At 42.8% G+C, this 20,774-nt stretch overlaps 1 protein-coding gene across 1 annotated transcript in view; it reads left to right on the plus strand.

The window, feature by feature from the left end:
• Window positions 1-20,774, plus strand: part of LOC147692627 (galactosylgalactosylxylosylprotein 3-beta-glucuronosyltransferase 1-like) — a 392,918-nt gene that overhangs the window by 290,076 nt on the left and 82,068 nt on the right. The window contains exon 3 of the mRNA XM_086936807.1: window positions 19,844-20,137. Coding sequence (XP_086792933.1) covers window positions 19,844-20,137 — 294 coding nt within the window. The remainder of the gene's footprint in view (window positions 1-19,843; window positions 20,138-20,774) is intronic.

Raw genomic sequence — 20,774 nt, forward strand, 5'->3', positions numbered from 1 at the left:
GCCACTGTTTTGCAATATATACAAGGACTAATTGGGGGGAATACTGATGATGCAAGAATGCAAAATATGTCTACTGAGGTTTATGCTGTTGTACTAGGGCCAAATGCTTGTAACTGTTTTCTAAAATGTACAGATTTTAGTTATTTCAAGAGAACCAGGTTTAAAACTGTCATGGCGGCAGTTACGGTATGGAATGCTTTTTTAAAGAAAGCCAAGATGGGGAGATATAACAGATATGTCTCCCTGATTAACAACAGATCACTCCCAGCGGAAATATTTGCTGATCAAACTATGGCAGAATGGGCAGCGAGTGGGATTACGCAAATAGGAGATTTGTTTGCTCAGGACGGTTTTAAGCAGTTTGCAGATTTGAGAGAGGCATATGGTATACATAACAGGGGTTTCTTCAAGTACTGGCAGATTAGAAGCTTCTTAAAGAATAAATCGGGAGGGCCAGCAGGCTTTAACAAAATAGAAATAATGGAGAAAATAAAGATGATGGGGGACTGCACAATCAGGTCCTTTTATGCAGCTTTGTTGTAAGAAAAGCAGGATGATTTAGAGAAATTCAGCATGAAGTGGGCAGACAAACTGGGGGTTGATAGCAATTTGTTTTCTGATTCTCTAATTTAGGTTGCACAATTTTAAGTACAGCCCCTCTGCAGTCCCAACACTACAAAACATTATACTTTCTTTACTTTACGCCTGCAAAGATAGCAAAATGGGGCGGGAACACAGGAATAAATTGCCCCCGATGCAACGAGTTGGAAGCAGACAGCATTTACATCTTTGCAACATGTCCCCAGCTGCATTCATTGTTCAGAGAGATAGAGGGGTTTTTAGCAAGATCCTTGGGTATTGTGATCTGTCTTACACCAGCTTAAATTATGTTAGGAGTGGCTGAGCAGGAGCATGAGCAATATACAGAATTTCTGTTTGTATTAATGGCAGTTTACAGACTGACAATAGCCAGGGCTTGGCTAGATAAAAATCCTCCAAAATTTCAAAATTGGTTGGCAAATACGCTGTATGCCCACAAGATAGAGGAAAATATCTATGTTCGGAAAGGAAGGAGAGGAAGATGTCTGGGGAGAAGAATTTGGGAGCCATTAAGTAAATGGAAAGAGAAGCAAAGAAAGGATGATTAGGGGGTGGATGGGGAGAAGATTGTGGGGAATTTTCTTAACAAATTGTTTTTTTTCTTTTCTCTTCTTTATTATGCTACGCTTTGTTTTGTTTTCTTCTTAAACTGTATGATTCTGATTCATTTACTGCTCAAATGTACTAATTAAATTAGGTTGAAGTTATCCTTTTGTTGGGCATATTCCAAAGATGAGTTCTATAAATTAGAAATTAAGCAAATTACTGTAAAATGTTAAAATGTATTTTGTGTAAGTTAAACTGTGCTTATGTTGGCAAAGAAAAATAAAAACTTTAAAAAAAAAAAGAATGGATTGGAAGACAGCAAAAATTGAGATGGTTGACAAGGTGGCTGAGTGATTAAGGCAATGGATTGCTAATCCATTGTGCTTTGCATGGGTGTCCTCGGATCCCATCCTCGCCGCCAAATAAATGTGGAAATGACTTTACTCCATTTCAAGTTGCGAGGAAAACTTTATTGATGCAACAGCCACAGGTAGCCAACTGAACCAAATGACAATCCAGTTCAGGGGCAACTGACAATCCTTGCTTTCCTGCAAGAACCATCATTTGCAGGAAGTGCAATAAAAGGGGCCATTTTGCCAACCTATGTTAAGATTTAAAGGTGGGAAAGAAATATGTAAATTGTGTTATGGATAATGATGATGATGAAAAAAAGTGTTTCATGCAGGTGAAGATGAGGTGGGGTTTGTGTCCTTACATCCTACATGCATGATCTCTTTGGACAGGAGGAATTTGAAGTTTTTGCATTCTCATGCTCTCCATATACATTAATTGACTATGGCACATTTAGAAATAAGTTCAAAGATAAGGTGCCGGAGTTGATCCAACCTGACATTGAACCTGGGGGGTACAATAAAGACCTTATTCCATTGGTTGGTATGTTGACATTGGAAATTCCTTTCAAGGATAGATCTACGGTGGGGAAAGTGTATTTAATCCAAAGAAGGATCCAGTGTACAGGTTGGGCTCATCACAAATATCTGAGTATTGTATTAGATCCTAACAAGGAGAATCCTGTTTTAACAGTAAAAATTCCCAGGAAGCATGATCTTTAGGCATTGTGTGATGAGTTTCCCACTGTGTTTTCTGAAAAGGTGGAGCTTCTTAAAAAATATCAACATAAGATTCAAGTACAGAACAATGCTTTACCAGTTGTACAAAACGTGAGAAGAATTCCATCTCATGCAAGAGCCTCTCAAAAATGAATTAAACAAATTGGTAAGCCAAGGGATAATATAACCTATTCATAGTTCATTATGGTTGGCTCCGATTGTAGTGACACAGAAGGCGGGGGAAGAGGTATTCGCCTCTGTGTAGAATTGAGAGATTTAAATGCCACCATATGGGTTGGCAGGTTTCTCTTGCCTAGAATTAATGACATCTTGAGTGTAATTGGTGAGGTTGAGGTTTTTAGTGTTATTGATTTATCGTCTGCCTATAACAAGATCGAACTTCATCTGGATACTAAAGCACCACTGGTAGTAGTTTTGAGGAATGAACCTATTTTGCAGGAAGGTCAAGTGGAATCCACGCAACAGTTAATGGCAAAAACTATACACTGGCTGAATGTTAAACTGAAAGGAGCGGGGTTTGGGGCTGGGTCATCTGCAAACAACTCATAATGGCTACACGCTCTTCTTGGGTTGGCTATTCTTTGAAGAATGAAGGGGGAGATTGTGTGGTAGCTAATTTCAATAATGCACGTGTAGTTACGTTTATACTTGACTGTCTAGGAAATAGGAATGAAGGAGTTTGTCCTGCTAAAACCTCCGTGCTCCCTTTAGGGTTCATCTACAGTACCTATCATAACTCCCTGCTAGGAGTGAGGGCTAACAGCGACAATCGTAGTAACCTCTATGGGGCTATGGCGTATCCGCCTGGACTCAATTTAGCAAATAGATTTGCTCCATTGTCTGGTCTAGATGGATGTGATTGACTGTCACTTTCTGTCACACGTATGAACGAAGAGATCCCTATCCTTTTTGACACCCTCCAGCAGCTGAATTCACATCCTCAACCAATAAATCCCAATGGGGACCAGGGTACTGAGAATATGTTTATGCCTGGACAAAGGATTGGCTTGGCCAAGAGGCCATTTAATATAATATCCTGGAACATTACGGGGTTGCTTACGAAAACCAGATCCGAGGACTGGTCTAACTTTATCGAGACATGTGACATGGTTGCGTTCCAAGAAACCTGGGATTTGGACACGATCTTTCGGCTTTTTGGCATTTGGCAAGCAAGCATTTCTTAGTAGTAAATGGTGTCTATCAGGTGGGTTATTGTTATGGATGAGCAACAAGCTGGTTTTCAGGTTAAAGAATTAGTGATTGATAATCCAGATATGCAGGCTATCAGAATAACTTCCATGTATGAATCTGAGTGTATCTATGCCAGAGGGCAGGCAGGTGGAAAGGCCTCCCCGATTATTTCTAGTTTGGATTCTTTCCTGAAAACCTTAAAGGGGCCCTGTAATAAGATCATTGTAATAAGATCATTGGGGTTGGTTGGTTGGTTATGAGGACGGGAATATAACTAGTGACGAAGACGCTGTTTGGCGTGTCCCGTCATTATCGCTCGTCCCAGTTAATAAATTAACTGAAGCTGTGCTTCAGCTTAAAAGTCTTACAATGGAGTGTGGGCTCCGTGCAGTAAATGGTAGATCTAAATCAGACATGGAAGGCAACTGTACCTTCAGTAATGGGGCAAGGAAAAGTAGGATTGATTATTTTCTCATCAATCTAGAATTCTGGCATAGGGTGAGGGATATGGAGGTCGTGAATAGACCAGAGAGCGACCATGAACCTCTTTTTCTGACACTAGATGTGATTTGCACCCAGAACAGAGTGGTATTCCGGACACGGAGGGGAGTGGGGAGGTGACCATGTGGGTCCAGTACCTGCTAATAACATTTCAGCAGAAGCTTGGGTTTCATATTTTCAGTCCCAATTCTCCTCTCATATACACGACTCAGAACAGTTTAAGTGTATTGCTTCAGAGGAGATATTATCATTTACCCCGCTAGAAATAGAATGTGCACTTGATGGGGTGGCTGCAAGTAGAGCCCCGGGGCCAGATGGCATCCTGGCAGATATATTTAAATCTGACCGGGAGAATTGTCTGAAATCATCTTCATTTTTGCCAATGGCTTGCCTAGAGGTGCCCCATCCCAGAATCTTGGCACAGGGTGGAGATTATCCCCATATACAAAAAAGGGGATTGAGCCTCCCCATCCAACTACCGGCCCATCAGTCATATTGACACCATGCTAAAGTTGGTGGCTAGATTAGTGCTAAGCAGGGTGAATAGGTGGATTGTTGATAATGACATACTATCCACCTAACAAGCAGGGTTTCACTCCCATGTCAGCACTATTGACCACGTCTTTAGATTAATGATGTTATATTGGAATACCGTGGTCATATCTGGGGGCACCCTCTATGCAGCATTTATCGATCTCAAGTCTGCATGTGACTTAGTGCCCTGTAATAAACTCTGGGTCACTCTTAACAAAGCGGGGATGCCCGCAGAGATCCTCTCATTCATCATTAAACTACATGACTACCTATTCCCAAGTTAGATGGTGACAACAAGGGAGACAACAGAACATTTTTCGGTTAACAAGAGAGTGTGGCAGGGGTGTGTTTTAGCCCCTACCCTCTTCTCCCTGTTTATCAATAATGTGGTTTCATATTACTCTGACTATACCACGGATGCCTCGACTCTCGCTGGCTTGAGGATTCCTTTATTAATGTTTGCGAACGATACTTTAATTTTGTCAAAAACTCAAGTTGGTCTTCAAAGAGGCCTCAACCGATTTACCTTGTTTTGCGATGACTATGAACTCATAGTTAATGTCGCCAAGACCAAATTCATGGTCCTGCATAAAAGTAAATCAGTGAAAGCCAGAGTAGTAATGAATAATGTGCCCCTTGAACAAACTGATTATTTTACCTATTTAGGGGTCACTATGGGCAAAAGATTGGCTTGGAAGCCACAGATGGATCTACTGGCGGGGGCCCTCCTGAAAGGGCGGAGGGCCCTCCTGAAAGAACTTTGTCTATCCTTAACAAACCAGTGGCTCCGGCTATGGCTATTTATTAAGGAAAGGTTATAGCCTCAATAATCTATGGAGCAGAACTCTGGGGGTTCGAAAGGGTATCTTCTTTAGTCCAAGCACAGAACAAGTTCCTGAGGGCATTGACTTGTCTCCCGATGTCTACACCTCTAAGGCCATTATTGATGGACCTTGGGTGTATTTCTTTTGAAGAGGAAGCAGGTTTTAGACCTCTTGCTTATTGGCGACGGCTTTGGACCACCCCGGAGTTGACAGTCTCTGCGCAGTCACTTAAGAATAATAGCGAGGCTGATGAATCCAATAAGATTACATGGTTAAACAAGATTAAGGTGGCTCTTTTAAGTATGGGCCTTATCCACCTATGGCGGGACCCAGAAGGGAACTCGTTTCCCCCGAAAGCGGAATTCAAAGCCTTATACAGGGAGGTGATCTGGCAGAAATCCTTTTCTCAAGTGAACGGATATTCCTTAATAGACCTCTTTCTGTGCCATAAAATTGAGCATAGTATGGAGGCCTACTGGGACACCATTTCCAGTTTTGGAGACAGGAAGCTTTACCACCAATTTAAAGTGGGAAGCCTCCCTATAAAATTGTTCACTAAAAACCGGGGGTCTGGTCAAGACTCACTCTGTCACTCTTGTCTATGTGAGGAAGAGACTCTGTTGCATATCCTCTTCGTCTGCCCTGCATACAAGACGCCTCGAAAAAAATGGCTCAAGCCAGTTCACGCCAAAATGGGAACAAGAACCTCCCAAATGGCTTTGCGTATTATAAAATCTGACACCAGCAAAGTTGTAGTGGTGGCTATGGCAATATGTTGGAGCTGGACGTGGGCCATAAGAAGGATCAGGATGCAGGGCACTATGTAACTAAGTAATTATGAATTTATGTAATCACCTTAATGCTGTATTTTCCATCATGTAACAGGGTTGCTGAGCATGGCGCTCCAGTATTCTCTAATATAAACAGGTTAATATGTGCTTATTCCTTGCGAATTTCCCATTACATTCAATCGCGGATCCATCCTTTGGCTACAACCTTATTTATCCTTGATGATACAAGTCTTTGTATGTACTGAGATAAGATTCGAAAATTGATTTTAATCCTTGATATTTTCCATGTTTTATCAGCCAATTTGTTTTTTTAATGTTTTTTTGTACATGTGTCTTTTATGATTGTTTATAATCGAATAAAGACTAATTGAATTGAATTGAATTGAATTGGATACTAAAGCTCATGTATCTTTTTATCCCCCCATTCGGAGCTTATCAGTTTTGCTGTATTCTGTTTGGCCTTGCAACAGCAGCTGCGTATTCCAGAGGGTGATGCAAGATGTACTGAGGGGGATCAAGAATGTCCCATGTTTCCAGGATGATATCTTGATCTAAGGAGAATCTGTGGTACATCATTATAGCATATTGAGAGACTTTCTAGGAGCTTTGAAATCAGCTGGTCTCACTGTGAGCAAGGATAAGTGTCAAGTGGGTGTAGACTCAGTGGAATATTTGGGTCACACAATTTCAAAGAATGGGGTGAAGTCCAAATTGGATTTGGTGAGGCTGTTAAGAGAGCACCTTCTCCCAAGAATAGGGAGGAATTGAAATTGTTCCTTGGGCTTGTAGAGTAGATTGCAAAATTAGGTAAAGAATTTGCTGACATCACTGCACCAATGAGAAGTTTATTAAGGGAAGGAGTTTCATTTCCCTGGGATGGTTCATGTCAGAATTCCTTCGATCTCACCAAGGTAGTTATTTGTGATGCTCCTTCTCTGGAGAATTTTGACACTCAGAGGAAAACTTTGTCGACGACTGATGCTAGTGGGGTTGGTGTGTGCGCGGCTCTGTCTCAAATGGTGCATGGAGAAGAGAGGGTAGTTGATTTTGTATCCAGAGTATTGAAGAAGAAGGCAGAACAGAATTACCCAAAGGTTGAGAGAGAAGCCTTGGTGTGTTTCTGGGCTATAAACCATTTTAAATGTTTCTTGTGGGGTTTGCCCTTTGTGGTATGGACTGATCACAAGCCTTTGACCTTTATGTTTTCCATCAGAGGCAGAGATACCACTACTCCCTGTATAGCAAAATTGTTGTTAGATTTAGAAGGTTTCAATTTTAAAATTGAATTTGTACCTGGACTCAAAAACAGGGTGGCTGATTGCTTGTCTAGGCTTCCATGTGTGGATGGGTTGGTTATGGAAGAGTGTGAAGAAAGTGAGTTGGTATGATTTGTATATATTCCTGGTATTTCAAGGGAAGAATGTAAAACTGGTATGGAGAAAATCTGGTTCTCAAGCAAGTAAGGGAGAACATTGTCCAGGTATGGCCTACCAAGTTTGGTTCCCTTTGTCCAGAATTGCAAGATTATTGAACAGTAAGGGATGAATTATGTATTGTCGATGACAGAGTTCTTAAAGGTAACAGCGTATTACCTCCATCAGACTTGCGTGAAAGTATTGCTGTGGTGGTTCACGAAGGACATCTGCGTCGGAGTATCACTAAGTCCAAGGTTAGGGCATCGTATTGGTTTCCTAAAATGGATAGTGTTGTCAAAAGGTATTGTGAAAGACAGTGTAACGTGTGCTTGAGGTGACAAGTCCAGGCCTGTCAGAAGCTCTCCATTATCTCCAGCTGTAGTTCCATCCAAACCCTGGGACAAGTTAGGATTGGATATAATGGGTCCTTTAAGGAATTCTCTTTGGGTTGGAAAATACATGTTGGTTGTAGTGGACTATCACTCCCACTGGATCATGACTAAGGTGGTGAGTAGTATTAACACCAAGGTTCTTATATGTTTTTTGCAAGAAGTGTTTTCCACTGAAGGTGTCGCTAGCATGATTATAACGGATAATGGTGTTCAGTTCGCTTCAGATGAAATGTGTCCGTTTTTGAAGAAGTGGTCTATTCAACACCACAGGATGGCCGTGCATTATCCTAAGGCTAATTGTATAGTTGAGAAAGTGAACAGGATGATCACGGAGTGTTTGCAGTTAGCTCAAGTCTCTGAAAGCCCAGCAGATGTTGCTCTTCAAAACATGTTGTAGTCATACCACATGGCTCCTAATTTGGTTACTAATGTTTCTGCTTTTCTGGCCTTAAAGGGCCGGTTATCTGGTACTAAACTGTTACCTAATTGGTTGGGTGGTGGTGAGCCATGGTGGGTGGGCAGGAAAGAAATGGACTGGTTGAGAAGACTTCATCAACTTAACTACAAGAAAAAATACGATATCTGTCATGGTGTAAAAGATGGAAGGTGGGAAGTGGGTGATTGGGTTCTCAACAAGCTTCCTGTTCCTAGACAGAAAGGATGCAGTACATTTTCAGAACCTATGGAGGTGGTTAAGGTGGGGAAAAATGTTGTGACATTCAATCAATGTCTCAATCAGGGGCTTATATAGCGTGCTCCTCACCCGTGAGGGTCTCAAGGCGCTGGGGGGGTTGGGGGGGGAAGCGGCTCCGGGTCAGTCGAAAAGCCAAGTCTTGAGGTCCTTTCTGAACGAGTGCAGGGTGGGGGAGCATTTGATGTTCAAGTGGAGCTTGTTCCAGGTCTTGGCTGTAATGTAGGAGAAGGCTCTCCTGCCAGTTCTGTTTCTGCAGATGAGGGGGACCTTGGCCAGGGCGATGTCGGCAGAGCTGAGTTTCCTTTTGGGTACATGGAATGATAATCTCTTGTTGAGGTATTTGGGTCCGATGTTGTTGAGGGATTTGTAGGCTTGGGTGAGGAGTTTGAAAGCGATCCTCCTCTCGATGGGGAGCCAGTGGAGGTCTCGTAGGTGTTGGGTGATGTGCTTGTGACGCAGATCATGGAAAGACATGGAGCATGGATAGAATCACTGCATGTCACCCTGCCTTGTTGTCTTCAGAAGGCCGTGGGGAGTTGGTTGGAAGATCAATTGACAATGGTAGGTAAGAGTTGGAGAAGAGGGATATGAGGGTGAGTAAGTAAGTAACTTTATTGTACAGTAATTTAAACTCACAATTTTTGAAATTCACAGTTTAAAAGGAAACATGAATCAAAAGATAAAAATGATTATCAAAGATTAAAATTCATGAATCGCCATATTGTGCGATAATAAATAAAGCTTGTGTTTCCAATTTACATTTTAATGTTGTTTGTATGGGCTGGAGTCCCAGAATTGTGCTCTAGAGCGCTCTCTGTCTGTTAGTATGCTTCCTCATTTTTGCTTGTTCTTGAGTCTTTCCGTCACAGTATCAAAGAATTTTGAGAGGCGGCAGTTTAATTGGGTCTTCTTCATGATGCACAGTTTGACTGCCTGTCTGCAAGATCTGATGCCCTTCTAGTTCCATATTGCACGTAGTAAAGATCTCCTTTTGTCCATTAAGCATGGGTAAATACATATTATGTGGGTTAAATCTTCAGGTCCTACTCCACATAGACGTCAAGTCTGATCTTCTTGATTCCTTTTCCATGGTGCCAGATGAGGGAGGATTGGTAAAATGCCGAGCCGCAGCTGTAGAAATTTTTCTTTTATCTTCTGTTTGAATCCATGGTCAAAATAAGCTTGAGGCTTAAGTGTTTTGTAGTCATTTAAAACAGTCCATCCGTGTGCCCTCTTTCCTAGAACTTCCTTATCTTCTGTTAACGATCTTATTTTCGTTACTTTGGTTACTACCTTTTTGAAGCTGTTATGGTCTGCTGGTGATTCCCAGAGATCAGCCAGTTCAAGTCTCTCTAGTGATTCCATCATATACTCTCTGGCAGGTGATCGTTCTCGTTGTTGCAGCTCAATCCAAAGGTGGGCACTTAAGGTCCGTTGTTCAGCATTTCTGATCTTGTGCCAGCATTTTATTTAGCTGCCCCTTCTTTCCACCGTCTGCTTTGAAGACCGAATTTGAGGCGTATTTGGGCTGGAGATACGTAACTGGGTAGCTGAAAGATGGATCTGTAGGTTTTACTGATCACTTTGTCTAGGATCAGCGCATCTTTACCAAGTGTCAATTCGCTCCCATATGTCAGCATAGGTTGTAGACGAGCTCTTATTACTTGTAGGAGCGGATCCAATGTACAATCTGGCAGGACTTTCTTCAGGGGCTTCATCGCAAGATAACTCATGGTGCCTTTTCGATGCAGCGTCTCTAATTGAGGTTTAAACAAGCCTCTGCTGTCTAGTAGGACCCCAAGGTACTTGTAGTTTGTTGTTTGGTCTAGTTTCTGCCCATCCAAGTACCAGTTGTTTTTCCTAGCCTTCTTGTAGTTCACAGTCATAGTTCTTGTTTTTGATAAGTTGATGATTAGTGCATTGCGCTGTGAGAATGAGCTGGTAGTATTTAGAAGGTGTTGGAGACCAATTGGAGTTTGGCTTATTAGGACCAGGTCGTCAGCATATAGGAGATTGGACAGCGTGATTTCTCCCAATCGTAGGGCATGCGATTTGGTGCTGTCCAGTTCTCCTGGTAGATCTGCTAGGGAAAGGTTAAACAGCATAGGAGCTAGGACGCACCCTGTTTCAGGCCTTTAGAGGTGTTGATCCACCTTGAGAGATGTGTACTGTCTCCCAGCTTAATCTTGACCCAGGTATTGGTGTGGAGTGTGATCAGTTGCTTCAGAAGGGGCTGTGGTATCCCCCATTTTTCCAGCTTTGGCCAAAGTTTGGCCCTGTCCACGTGGTCAAACGCTGAGCTGTAATCTATAAAGCATAGAAACAGCAAGTTCTTTCCTGCTTTAGCCGTGTCTGCCAGCAGAGTTAATGCCATGACATTGGTACTGGTTCCCTGTCCTTTACAGAATCGTGTTTGGTTTACCGGGATTATTTGTTTTGATGTTGCCCAGGATGTCAATTCCTCCAATAATAGACCAGCATAATACTTTGCCTCTATGTCTATTAGGGCAATCAACCGGTAGTTTCAGGGATTATTCCTATCGCCCTGCTTATAAATTGGGCTTATGATCGATCCTTTCCAGGATTCCGGGCTGGTTTCTAGCTCTTGGATGCCTATGAAGACTTGTACTGGTATGTTACTCCAGAATTCCATGTCGAGTTTAAATATTATTGGTGGTATCCCATTTGGCCCTGGTGCTCCTTCCGATTTCCCCTTCTGTATTTGTGTTTTTATCCGTACCGCTGTTATGTTAATTTTATTTTCTTTGCTATTTGATATTGTACTAGTGTTTCTTGCTCCATCTTCCTTCTTTTGATTGTATTTTTCCACTTTGCTTTTGATGTGTTTTCTGGACCCTTCTTTGATCTTTCCTGTATCGTTATCCTTCTGATCTCTCTCCATTTTCTGTGATTTTACTTCAGTGGAGTTACCCTCTTTGGTGTTGTTAAAGTGATTATACAGATAATTTGACCAATCTGCCTCTTATATGTATGAGCTTATTTCATGATGCCCTGGCCGCTGAAGGCTGTGAATTGTCTGCCAAAATTTAGCGCTGTTTTTTAGTTTCGAGTCGTGCTTTATTTTTGCCCAGAATTCGCCGTTCACCTGTCTTTTTTTTCCCAGATTGCCTTTTTTAAACTTGCTTTTAAACCGCGTACGGTTTCTTGCAGTAACTCTTTTTGTGGCAGTGCGCACAGTTGTTTCAGAACTTGTTTTATTTTCCGTTTAAGTCTTTTTTTCTCCAGTGTACTTATCTTTCCTGATGTGGGCTTCAGAGGTTTACCTTTAAACGTCTTTGGTTTCGTTGCGTGTTTAATCCCGAGGGCCTTCGTATACTCCTCTCAGGCTTCTCTTGGGTTCGTGGCCAGCTTACCCTGATGAATTAGATCCTTCGCGTTTGTGGATAGTTCTTCAATCTTGTCTGGTTTGTATCTTATTCGTATGAAATCTAAGATGTTTTCGGTCCCGGCGCTTACCCTGGTTTCCATAGAGCTCTCTCTGGTTACGCTTAGGTCAATTTCTTGCGGCAGATGGTCGCTTTGATCGTTGACGCCCAGTTTAAATGTTTTAATGATATCAAACAGAGGGAGAGTTGCAAGTGCATAGTCCAGGTGGGAGGAGATTGTTGTAGAGTGATAGGTTGATGCTGGAGGGATACCCTCTTTGAACCGGCCATTCAGCACCCTTAGGTTTAATTGCTCTAATTCCTTTAGTAATTGATTTGAGCACTTGGTTTGTTTAATTGGAAGTGCTTGCGCTTGAGTTGGAATACCCCAGGCTCTGTTAAGCTCCTGTGATAGTTCATCGTCCAGTGTGGTTCCAAAGAGAAGGTGATTGAAGTCTCTTGCCAGGATCAAGTTCTCAGCTTCCCCCTCTTCTATGATTCTTGCTGTTTCCTTGACCAGCTCTCTTGCACCTTTCCATCTGTGCTTCGGATGTATATAGGAATTAATTATGACAAGAGGGTGGTCCGAGTTTCTGATTTTAATTGTTATTGCAATAGCCTGTATAGCATTTGGGGCTATGGTCTTAATCTCTATCTCCTTCATTGCTCCTATTGTGAGAATTGAGGCAAAGATCATCAGTCCGCCCGAGCTATGACCAAAGGTTGAGGTCCTAGTAGCTGGGAAAATTTGCGTCATGTATCCTTCCAGGGCTATCTCCCGTTCTTCCCAGGTTTCTTGTAATAATATCGGGTCAAATGACCTTAAATATTTTAATGTTTCCCGATCGTCCAGTTTGTCAGTCAAGCCATTGATGTTTCAGATACATATTCTGAGATAATTTCGAGTAGTGTGTGATAAAATCTGGGCGGGAATCTGTAGTATTCTGTGTTTGTGCCCTTATGGCACTGGTAGTTGGAACCCTGAGTGTTGGGAGTTCTGAGGCTGGGAGTGGAATGCTGACAGTTGGTCAGTTGGATGCTGCACTATGTTCCTGTCGCTGTGCTGCTCTTGAGCCGAATAAACTTATTCACAAGCTTCCTGCGTTTGGTGAAGGTTTTCCCTAAGTGGCCTTCATGCGCACCATCCATAAGCCGTACCCTCAAACTCTCCGGAGGAATCAACCTTCCACACCGCAAAAGAATACCATCCTCTACAGTGAGTTCATCGGCAACCTTAACATACGTCTGAAACGGTCCAGAGACATACTTCTCCCTCTGCCAACCAGACTTCAAAAATTCAATGACACGAGCAAGGATAACATCCTTGGCCAATTCTCCTCTCCATTCAGTTTCATTCACAGCACACATGCCTTCTAAGTCTAATTGTTGCAAAGAAGATTTGTCGCCCGCACTTCGCAGGAGTTTGAGAGTATCCAAGATTCCTGCCAGGTTCAGATAGTTCTACTTTTCTTCCCTGTCCTGCTGTGTTAGGCGTTAACCTTGTTTTGTGTTTTGTCAGGTTTTCTTTCTTTCTTTCTTTCTTTCTTTCTTTCTTTCTTTCTTTCTTTCTTTCTTTCTTTCTTTCTTTCCTTATTTTCTTCCTTCGTTTCTCTTTTGTTTCTCTGTTTTTCTGTGTGTCTCCTTACTCTTTTCTTTTCTTCCTTTTGTTTGCAGAAATGAGGATAATGTAGTATTCTGTGTTTGTGCCCTTATGGCACTGGTAGTTGGAACCCTGAGTGTTGGGAGTTCTGAGGCTGGGAGTGGAATGCTGACAGTTGGTCAGTTGGATGCTGCACTATGTTCCTGTCGCTGTGCTGCTCTTGAGCCGAATAAACGTATTCACAAGCTTCCTGCGTTTGTGACCTTTCATTAACACTACAGAATCCCTTGCCATTGCCCGCCTTTGTTTGTTATTGTTCGCTGTATTTTGTCCAGATTAGGGATTGATGGTTTTGATATTACCGTTTTAGTATATAAGAGCCTCCCTTGGGGGCCTGGTGACTGGCTGAGAGCTCCTTTTAGAATTGATGTTGCTGTGTGAAAGTGTTCTTTTTTACTCTCCTCTAAAAACGGTGTTGGGTAGACTGGCCTCCTTCCTAGTACCAGCTTTATTCCCCACTGAGAGAATTTGTTAATTTCTCCTAGGATCCGATCAACCAGCTCGTTAGATGCCCCTGTTGTCTTTGTCGTTTCTGGTTTATACGGGTCACATGTGGATTGGAATTCAATAGAAAGCAGGTCAGTTGAACTGATGTCTTCCAGACCCTTAATTGAGTTTACTAATTTTATTATGTTTCCTCTATTTAAGGTGTCCATTCTTCCCCTAGATATATATCTGGGACAAATAGTAGTATATCAGTCTCGTTTGATGGTGTGGCTCAAGTTTATTGAGCTGAGGGTACCTCGAGGTATGTGACCCAGTTGGGGAGTTGATCATTGTTATCTTTAAATATGGCAGCAGTTTTGCTTCTTTTGGGTTGTTCCAATTTCTGCTCTAGGGCCGGCTGTTCCTCATGTTGTGGCCTATCCCTTGGCTGACTGTCTGTATGACTTCTTTCTGAGCTACGTAGGTCAATTTCTTGCTCAGATCTTCCCCATTGTTGTGTGTGTTAAACCTTTCTATCCTCCTTTTTCCCGGGCTGTTCAATTACCATCTCTAATGAATCTTTTGACGTTAGAGTTTTCTGTTTATTAGAAATCCTTGTAGTTTTCTGTTTTATGCCCGGAGACGGAGTCTGCTCATCCTGGGTAGAAGATACCGCTATTTCTTCTTGTTCAGCTTGGTCCTGGGATTCCTCCGACTGCCTTTCCTCTTTTGTAAACGACAGCTGTCATTTTCCTGTTCCTGCCCTTCCTTTTTGGTTTCCGTCGGATTCGTGAGTTTGTAGGTGCCTCTGTACTAACTTTTTCGTGAGATGAGGCATTTAAGATGGAGTTTCATGGGGATTGTCTGGAATTGGAGGGACGGTTCTCCTCATTTTGAATCAACTTGTTTGCAGCTTCTTTTATGATTCCATTTATTTGGGTGTCCCCAGTTACATTTCCCTCGTTGACTATATCTATCAGGTCAGATGCTGCGTTTGGTTTCAAATTCGCCAGTAGGTTCTCTAACATTGTTGGTAGCGTTGATAGCTTATTTATTATTGGGGAACAATCACATTCTGGTCTTGCTAACGCAGAAAGTTCTGCTGCTTCCTGTCCCTTTTTAAGGAGACCATTTAAATCTCCTAGTTTCCTCTCAATCCCTGAAGTAAACTCAGCTAATGTTTGTAATACTGTTAGCTGCATGTCTAGTTTAATAGGTTGGTATTGTAAAGCTGTTGCTGATAGTTGAATTGTGTTTAATAAGTTTGTCCAGAAGGTAGTGGACGTGCTTTTGCTCTCTTCTCTGCATGTGCTGGGGGATTTTCCCATTTTAGGGGATATGTTAGGTTTTAGGTTATATGTGGCCACTAGGTCTTCCCACTCTTGTGTTGCGAGGAAGGTCATATCGCTGTCAATGGTATATGGGTTCTCCTGTTGCTGATTTTGAGGTGAGTTTGGTCAGCCCACTTCTCTCTGCTCTTTTGAGGCCGTTAGGGAACCATCTTGTGTGCTCTTCAGCATCTGTGACAGGCTACTGTTTGGCTGAAGTGTTACTGTCCTCTCATCCAGTACACTCTGGGGGCCTTATTTATGAAGGCTTTGCGCCGCCAGTGCGTCACTTTTAAAATGGGAAAAAATGACGCACCGGTGGCGCAAGGCCTTCATCAATAAGGCCCTGGGTTTTTTGTAGTAGAAGTGGGGTTGACTGATCACCCCAGTCTTGTGAGTCCTGATGTTCCAAAACGATGGTACCGTCTAGTGCTCTGTCTGATCGTAGCCCACTGAGAGATGTTTCCTTGCCTTGGGAGCTTTCTGTTTTGGTCCTACTAGGAGGTGTATTCTTGCCTTGAGGGCTTTTTTGTTGGATGTCTAGTGGGCTACTGATCTCCACTCGCCGTTCTGTTATTTTACCTCCTACACCATCTTCGTCAGTTTTGCTTTTTTGCCAACTTTCAGTTGACACCATGCGATTATTAATGGCATGAATATCCGCTACTATAACCTTTGTAGTTTTTTCAGTTTCCAGCATTTTTTGTATTTGCGGTAGGGGATATTCTATCTTCCCGGGCTCCAATGGGGTTGGTAAGCCTTCTAGATTCCCGTTTTTTGTAAAAATTGCCATTCCAGGATCTTTTAGAAATGCAAATTTTGTATACATTTTTGGTTGGTAGGAGTTTGAGATTTTTCTAGCCGGCTCTCCTTCTATAGTTATGAGCTTTTCGATTCTATCTCTTTTCTCTCCTTTAAGAGTGTTGTTTGGTTGTTTTGTTTCGTTTGGACCCTTTGTGGTTACTAGATTGTTATCTGTGCTGGCATCCGTGCCAATGAACCAGAGGGAGCCCGTGTCTTTGCTGATTTTTTTGTCAATGTTGGTGTCTTTAATGTCATCATTTTCCTTAATGTTTATTATTTTACTGGGGTCGTTGTCTGAAGGAGATGATGGAGCTCCGACATCTTTTACAGTCTCTTTTTTGCGTTTTGATATTGGTTTTGTAATAGACCTTCTCACTCTTCCTGACCTCATGGCTAACTAGGTAAAAGAGTAGGCTGATAACTAATAGTTGGTTGTTGATTTTGTGGTTGCTGTGGCTGTCGGTATCAAGATCGGGCATTTTTTGAGTTTCTATGGCTCACGGCAGGTGTAGCTACTCCCACTGATCACTACTCCTGATTACTGCTCCTATGCAGTCGCAAGGACTCCGTCATAGACCACCTGGCGATACAAATAGGACGGGAACTCCTGTGATTGGACGTTTTTTGTTGTGGTTTGTGGTTTGGGATGTCAGGATTGTGCAGACTTGTTCCAGGGGTTTCCTAGAAAGGTAGGGGTGGGTAGGGGTGGGTAGGGTCTGCCCTAATGCAGTGCACAGATCAATTAAACCCCACTGAGTCAGCCAGCAGCACTCTGCACTCCTTACGGGCTGCTCTTGTCTCTCTACCCCTTCTGCTTTCTGTGCTCTGCCCTGCTGGGATGCCCACGACTCCTTGGCTCCCCCCACCTCCAGAGACTCTTCAGCAGGGGGCGAGGCGGAGCGGAGCGAGGAGGGGGTCAGAGGGGTTCAGCAGGCACAACTCAGCACAACACGGCAGAGGCTCACAGGACTTCGCGGCAGGGGTCAGCAGCAGCCGGGAACCGGAACCGAAACTGAGAGGGAGAGATGCCCGAGGGGCCCCTGAGCGGCGGTCTCTCCACTCATCTCTCACCTCTCACCCTTCAATTTCTCTGATTCGCTCCTCAACGGGACAGCTCCGGTCGGCCCCAGATGCCACAAATGCTCCGGTCCCCCAACTCTCCCAGAGCCGCTGCAATCTGGAACCCACGTCTCCTGGTTCCACACTCACTTCGTCTGGTACGTCCGATTCGCTCGTCCGGCAACCTGCATGTCGCGGACTGGATCGGGCTGCTTCCCAACAGGATCACTCAGCGAGTTTTTCCAAGGGAATTCACCTTGAGGGTGGTGAAACCTCCGGGGTAGCATACAGATTACATTATCTCGTCAGATGTCTTATTGTTATGCAGCATACTTCTGCCCTCTATCTTGGAACTGAACCTACTGTATAGTACATAAATTGTTGTATAGGTGGGAGAAGTGTTGTAGGTTGTTTAGTAATAATGTATTTATTTACAGCCGCGGCCGGTGGTGGGAGTACCTGCCGGGCGGTGACGTGGGGAGGTGGAGGGGCAGGGTGGGGGGTAGTAATGTATGGATTACGAAATTTAACAGGTAAGTATACATATAAACAAATAAAACAAATTTCGTTGTGTGCACTGCATCACCAAATGCGATGCAGTGCGCGCAACAAAATTCTTATTATTTATTTATATGTTTACTTACCTGTTAAACTCTGTAATCCATACATTATAACCCCCCACCCTGCCCCTCCCCCTCCCCACGTCACCGCCCGGCAGGTACTCCCACCACCAGCCGCTGCTGTTTATTTAACTCGTAGCTGCATTATGGTTTGCCCCATGTTATCCTCCCCTCTGTTCCCCTTCCTTCCCGTCGCTTGGAAGCTCCCACTTTCTAATTCAGTTGCTACTGACTGGGTTGCCAGTTGGTTCCGTTGGCTGCCTGTGGGTGTCGCATCAATAAAGTCTTTCTCGTAACTTGAAATGGAGTGAAGTCATTTCAACAGAACTCCAAGCTACTAGCGCTGATTTTGTAGGCAGCGCGTCTGAGCTAACACTGACATTTGAGAAGCATCCAGCACTCACATTGAGAAATGAGAACTCATCCTTAGTAAAACATTGTGTTGACAATAAACATAAAATGTAACAATTACATTTGGAAAGTGTTAGAAGTGGTAAAAAATGATGCTAGAGAAGGCAAAGTGAGAGGAATAGTATTTAGATGTTAGTCGCATTGGATGGATCTTCTGAATACAGTGGAGCTGAAGGATTTAACCGCATCGCTGCGGCGGTTATTTTTTCGCTACGCGGCTTTTTTCTAAAAGCCGCGTTAGATGACGAGCTCAGCTCGTCATCCGCACACGACCACCGTGGCTGATGACGAGCTGAGCTCGTCATCAGCATCGAAGGGGTTAAATGACTCAAGATAACTCAGTTGCATTTCATGAAAAAGGAAAAGGGGTTGCATTTAAAAAAGAAAAACTCAGCTTTTCAGTTTAATTTTTTAAGGGCAGGAGGTAGTCCCTGGGACCACTGCCTGCTCTTCTCGCTCACTCAGAGAGGGGAGGGGGTCCCCTGGGGACCACTTCCCATTTGCGAGTGGTATACCACAAACTTGAAGGCGGTGGTAAACTGTGAGTGTTTTGCAGCCGCAAATGCAGTTGCAAAACAATAGTACATGGCAGTGAGTCTCGCTATCAGGAAGGGACGCCCCTTCCTAATAGCGAGAGTCGCAGACGCTATTTTGCTAGTCAGTGACTCACAAAATAGCATTTGTGCATGCCATTACACTTTTTTGCGGTCGCAAATGGGCCAATCTCCTGTTTGCGAGCACATAAATGGGTCCTACATCTGGCCCATAATAAATAAATAAGTACATATTTATGACATACTCTCTGCAAATCTTACTCATTGACAATCTCCAATAATCCTGTGTATTTGTCTTTAGATCCTGTCATAGTGATCTCAAAGTAAAGCATTAGATGACCTTGATGTGAAATTTAAACAATTCTAAATGAAATATAGACTACAATCAGTGCTATATTAGAAGGTTTTCAGTACCCAGCCGGGCCTGAAAAGTTTTTTTCAGGGATAAACACGAATAAGCAAGACCGCCAGAGGGGTCTGATTCAATAACTGATAGGGTACTTTTTTTTTTGTACCCTATCAGTTATTGAATCAGACACGGCTGGGTACTGAAAACCTTCTAATATAGCACTGATTGTAGTCTATATTTCATTTAGAATTGTTTATGTTCTTAATCCTAAGGACCGTTGTTCTTTGTAATAGTCAATTGCCCATGGTCCCTAGGTACCTCTTGGGTTCCCTTGTTACGATAAAAAAGACTTGATGTGAAATTTAGCACTTTTCTTGACTTTCCCAACTATTCTTACACCAATAATGAACAAAAGAAATACCAAAGTGCAATGTGCACTTTAAAATCTGCAACGTATTGAACAGTTTTTTCTAACCAATTTAAAAGGGAGAAAGCATCCCAAGGTTTTGCAGTACTGGGTCAAGCCTCCTATAACTGTATTGCTGGTTATGGACAGGCATGTCTGAGTGTTATGTATGTATACAATATACAGAACAAAGTTGATTGTCTTAGCAAATAACGTGTTTTTAAAACTGTTTTGCCACTCTCTTCCATCAATCTTTTGTAGATGAGGAATACTCAAAAGGTGTCTGTGTGGCCCGTGGCTTTCGTAGGAGGACAACGATATGAATCCATTGATGTAGATGCTTTTGGAAAAGTAAAAGGATGGAAAGTAAAATATGACATTCAAAGGCCCTTTGCCATTGACATGGCTGGATTTGCAGTAAATCTGAATGTGATCTTAAAGAACAGTGAGGTCGGGTTTCCAGAGCGAGGCTACGGTGGGAGAATGGAATCGCGTTTTCTGGAAGGGCTAGCAGTGTTGGAAGACCTGGAACCCAAAGCCAGGAACTGTACCCAGGTGAGGAACTTAGAAAACACACAATCGAACCACTCGTTCTATTTGTATATTTACATCCATTTCCACGTCACCCCTCCTTCTTTATTGCGCTTAACTTAAGGCCTCAAAATTCTAATCTGTGCAGTAACAACAGTTTATGCAGGGATCAGAACTCTAAATAACGTGGAGTTTACAGTCCCTGGTCCTAACCCGGTCTGGAAAATTCTGAAAAACCCACGGTTTTACCCATTTACTCAGATCAAACCTACCCAAAATATATATGGGAAAATGTGCCCGGTAATTACAGGCATGGTCAAAATTCATCGTGATAGTTATCAATTTCAGCATATTATTCTAATTTCCGAGTTTGAATTCAGAATTGGAAGTGTTTACTGGACCTAATAAATACTTTAGCAATGGTGTTATTATTTACCAGGCCTAGTAAATACCCTCAGGCTGCTCTGCCTCTTTTGTGATAAAGGCTTTGGAGTATCATCTCTCACTCTACAGACATTACTCTATTAAAATTAAAATTCTATTCCTCTTTTTTTCCCTTATTTCTCATGATAATTATACAGCTACCACATCCTGATTCACAGGTGTCATAAGCCTCTTAATCAGCGTTAACATATATCAGGTGGTGAATATATGTATCTAT

The sequence above is a fragment of the Lissotriton vulgaris genome, chromosome 9 (assembly GCF_964263255.1).
Source record: "Lissotriton vulgaris chromosome 9, aLisVul1.2, whole genome shotgun sequence".
Lineage (NCBI taxonomy): Eukaryota > Metazoa > Chordata > Amphibia > Caudata > Salamandridae > Lissotriton > Lissotriton vulgaris.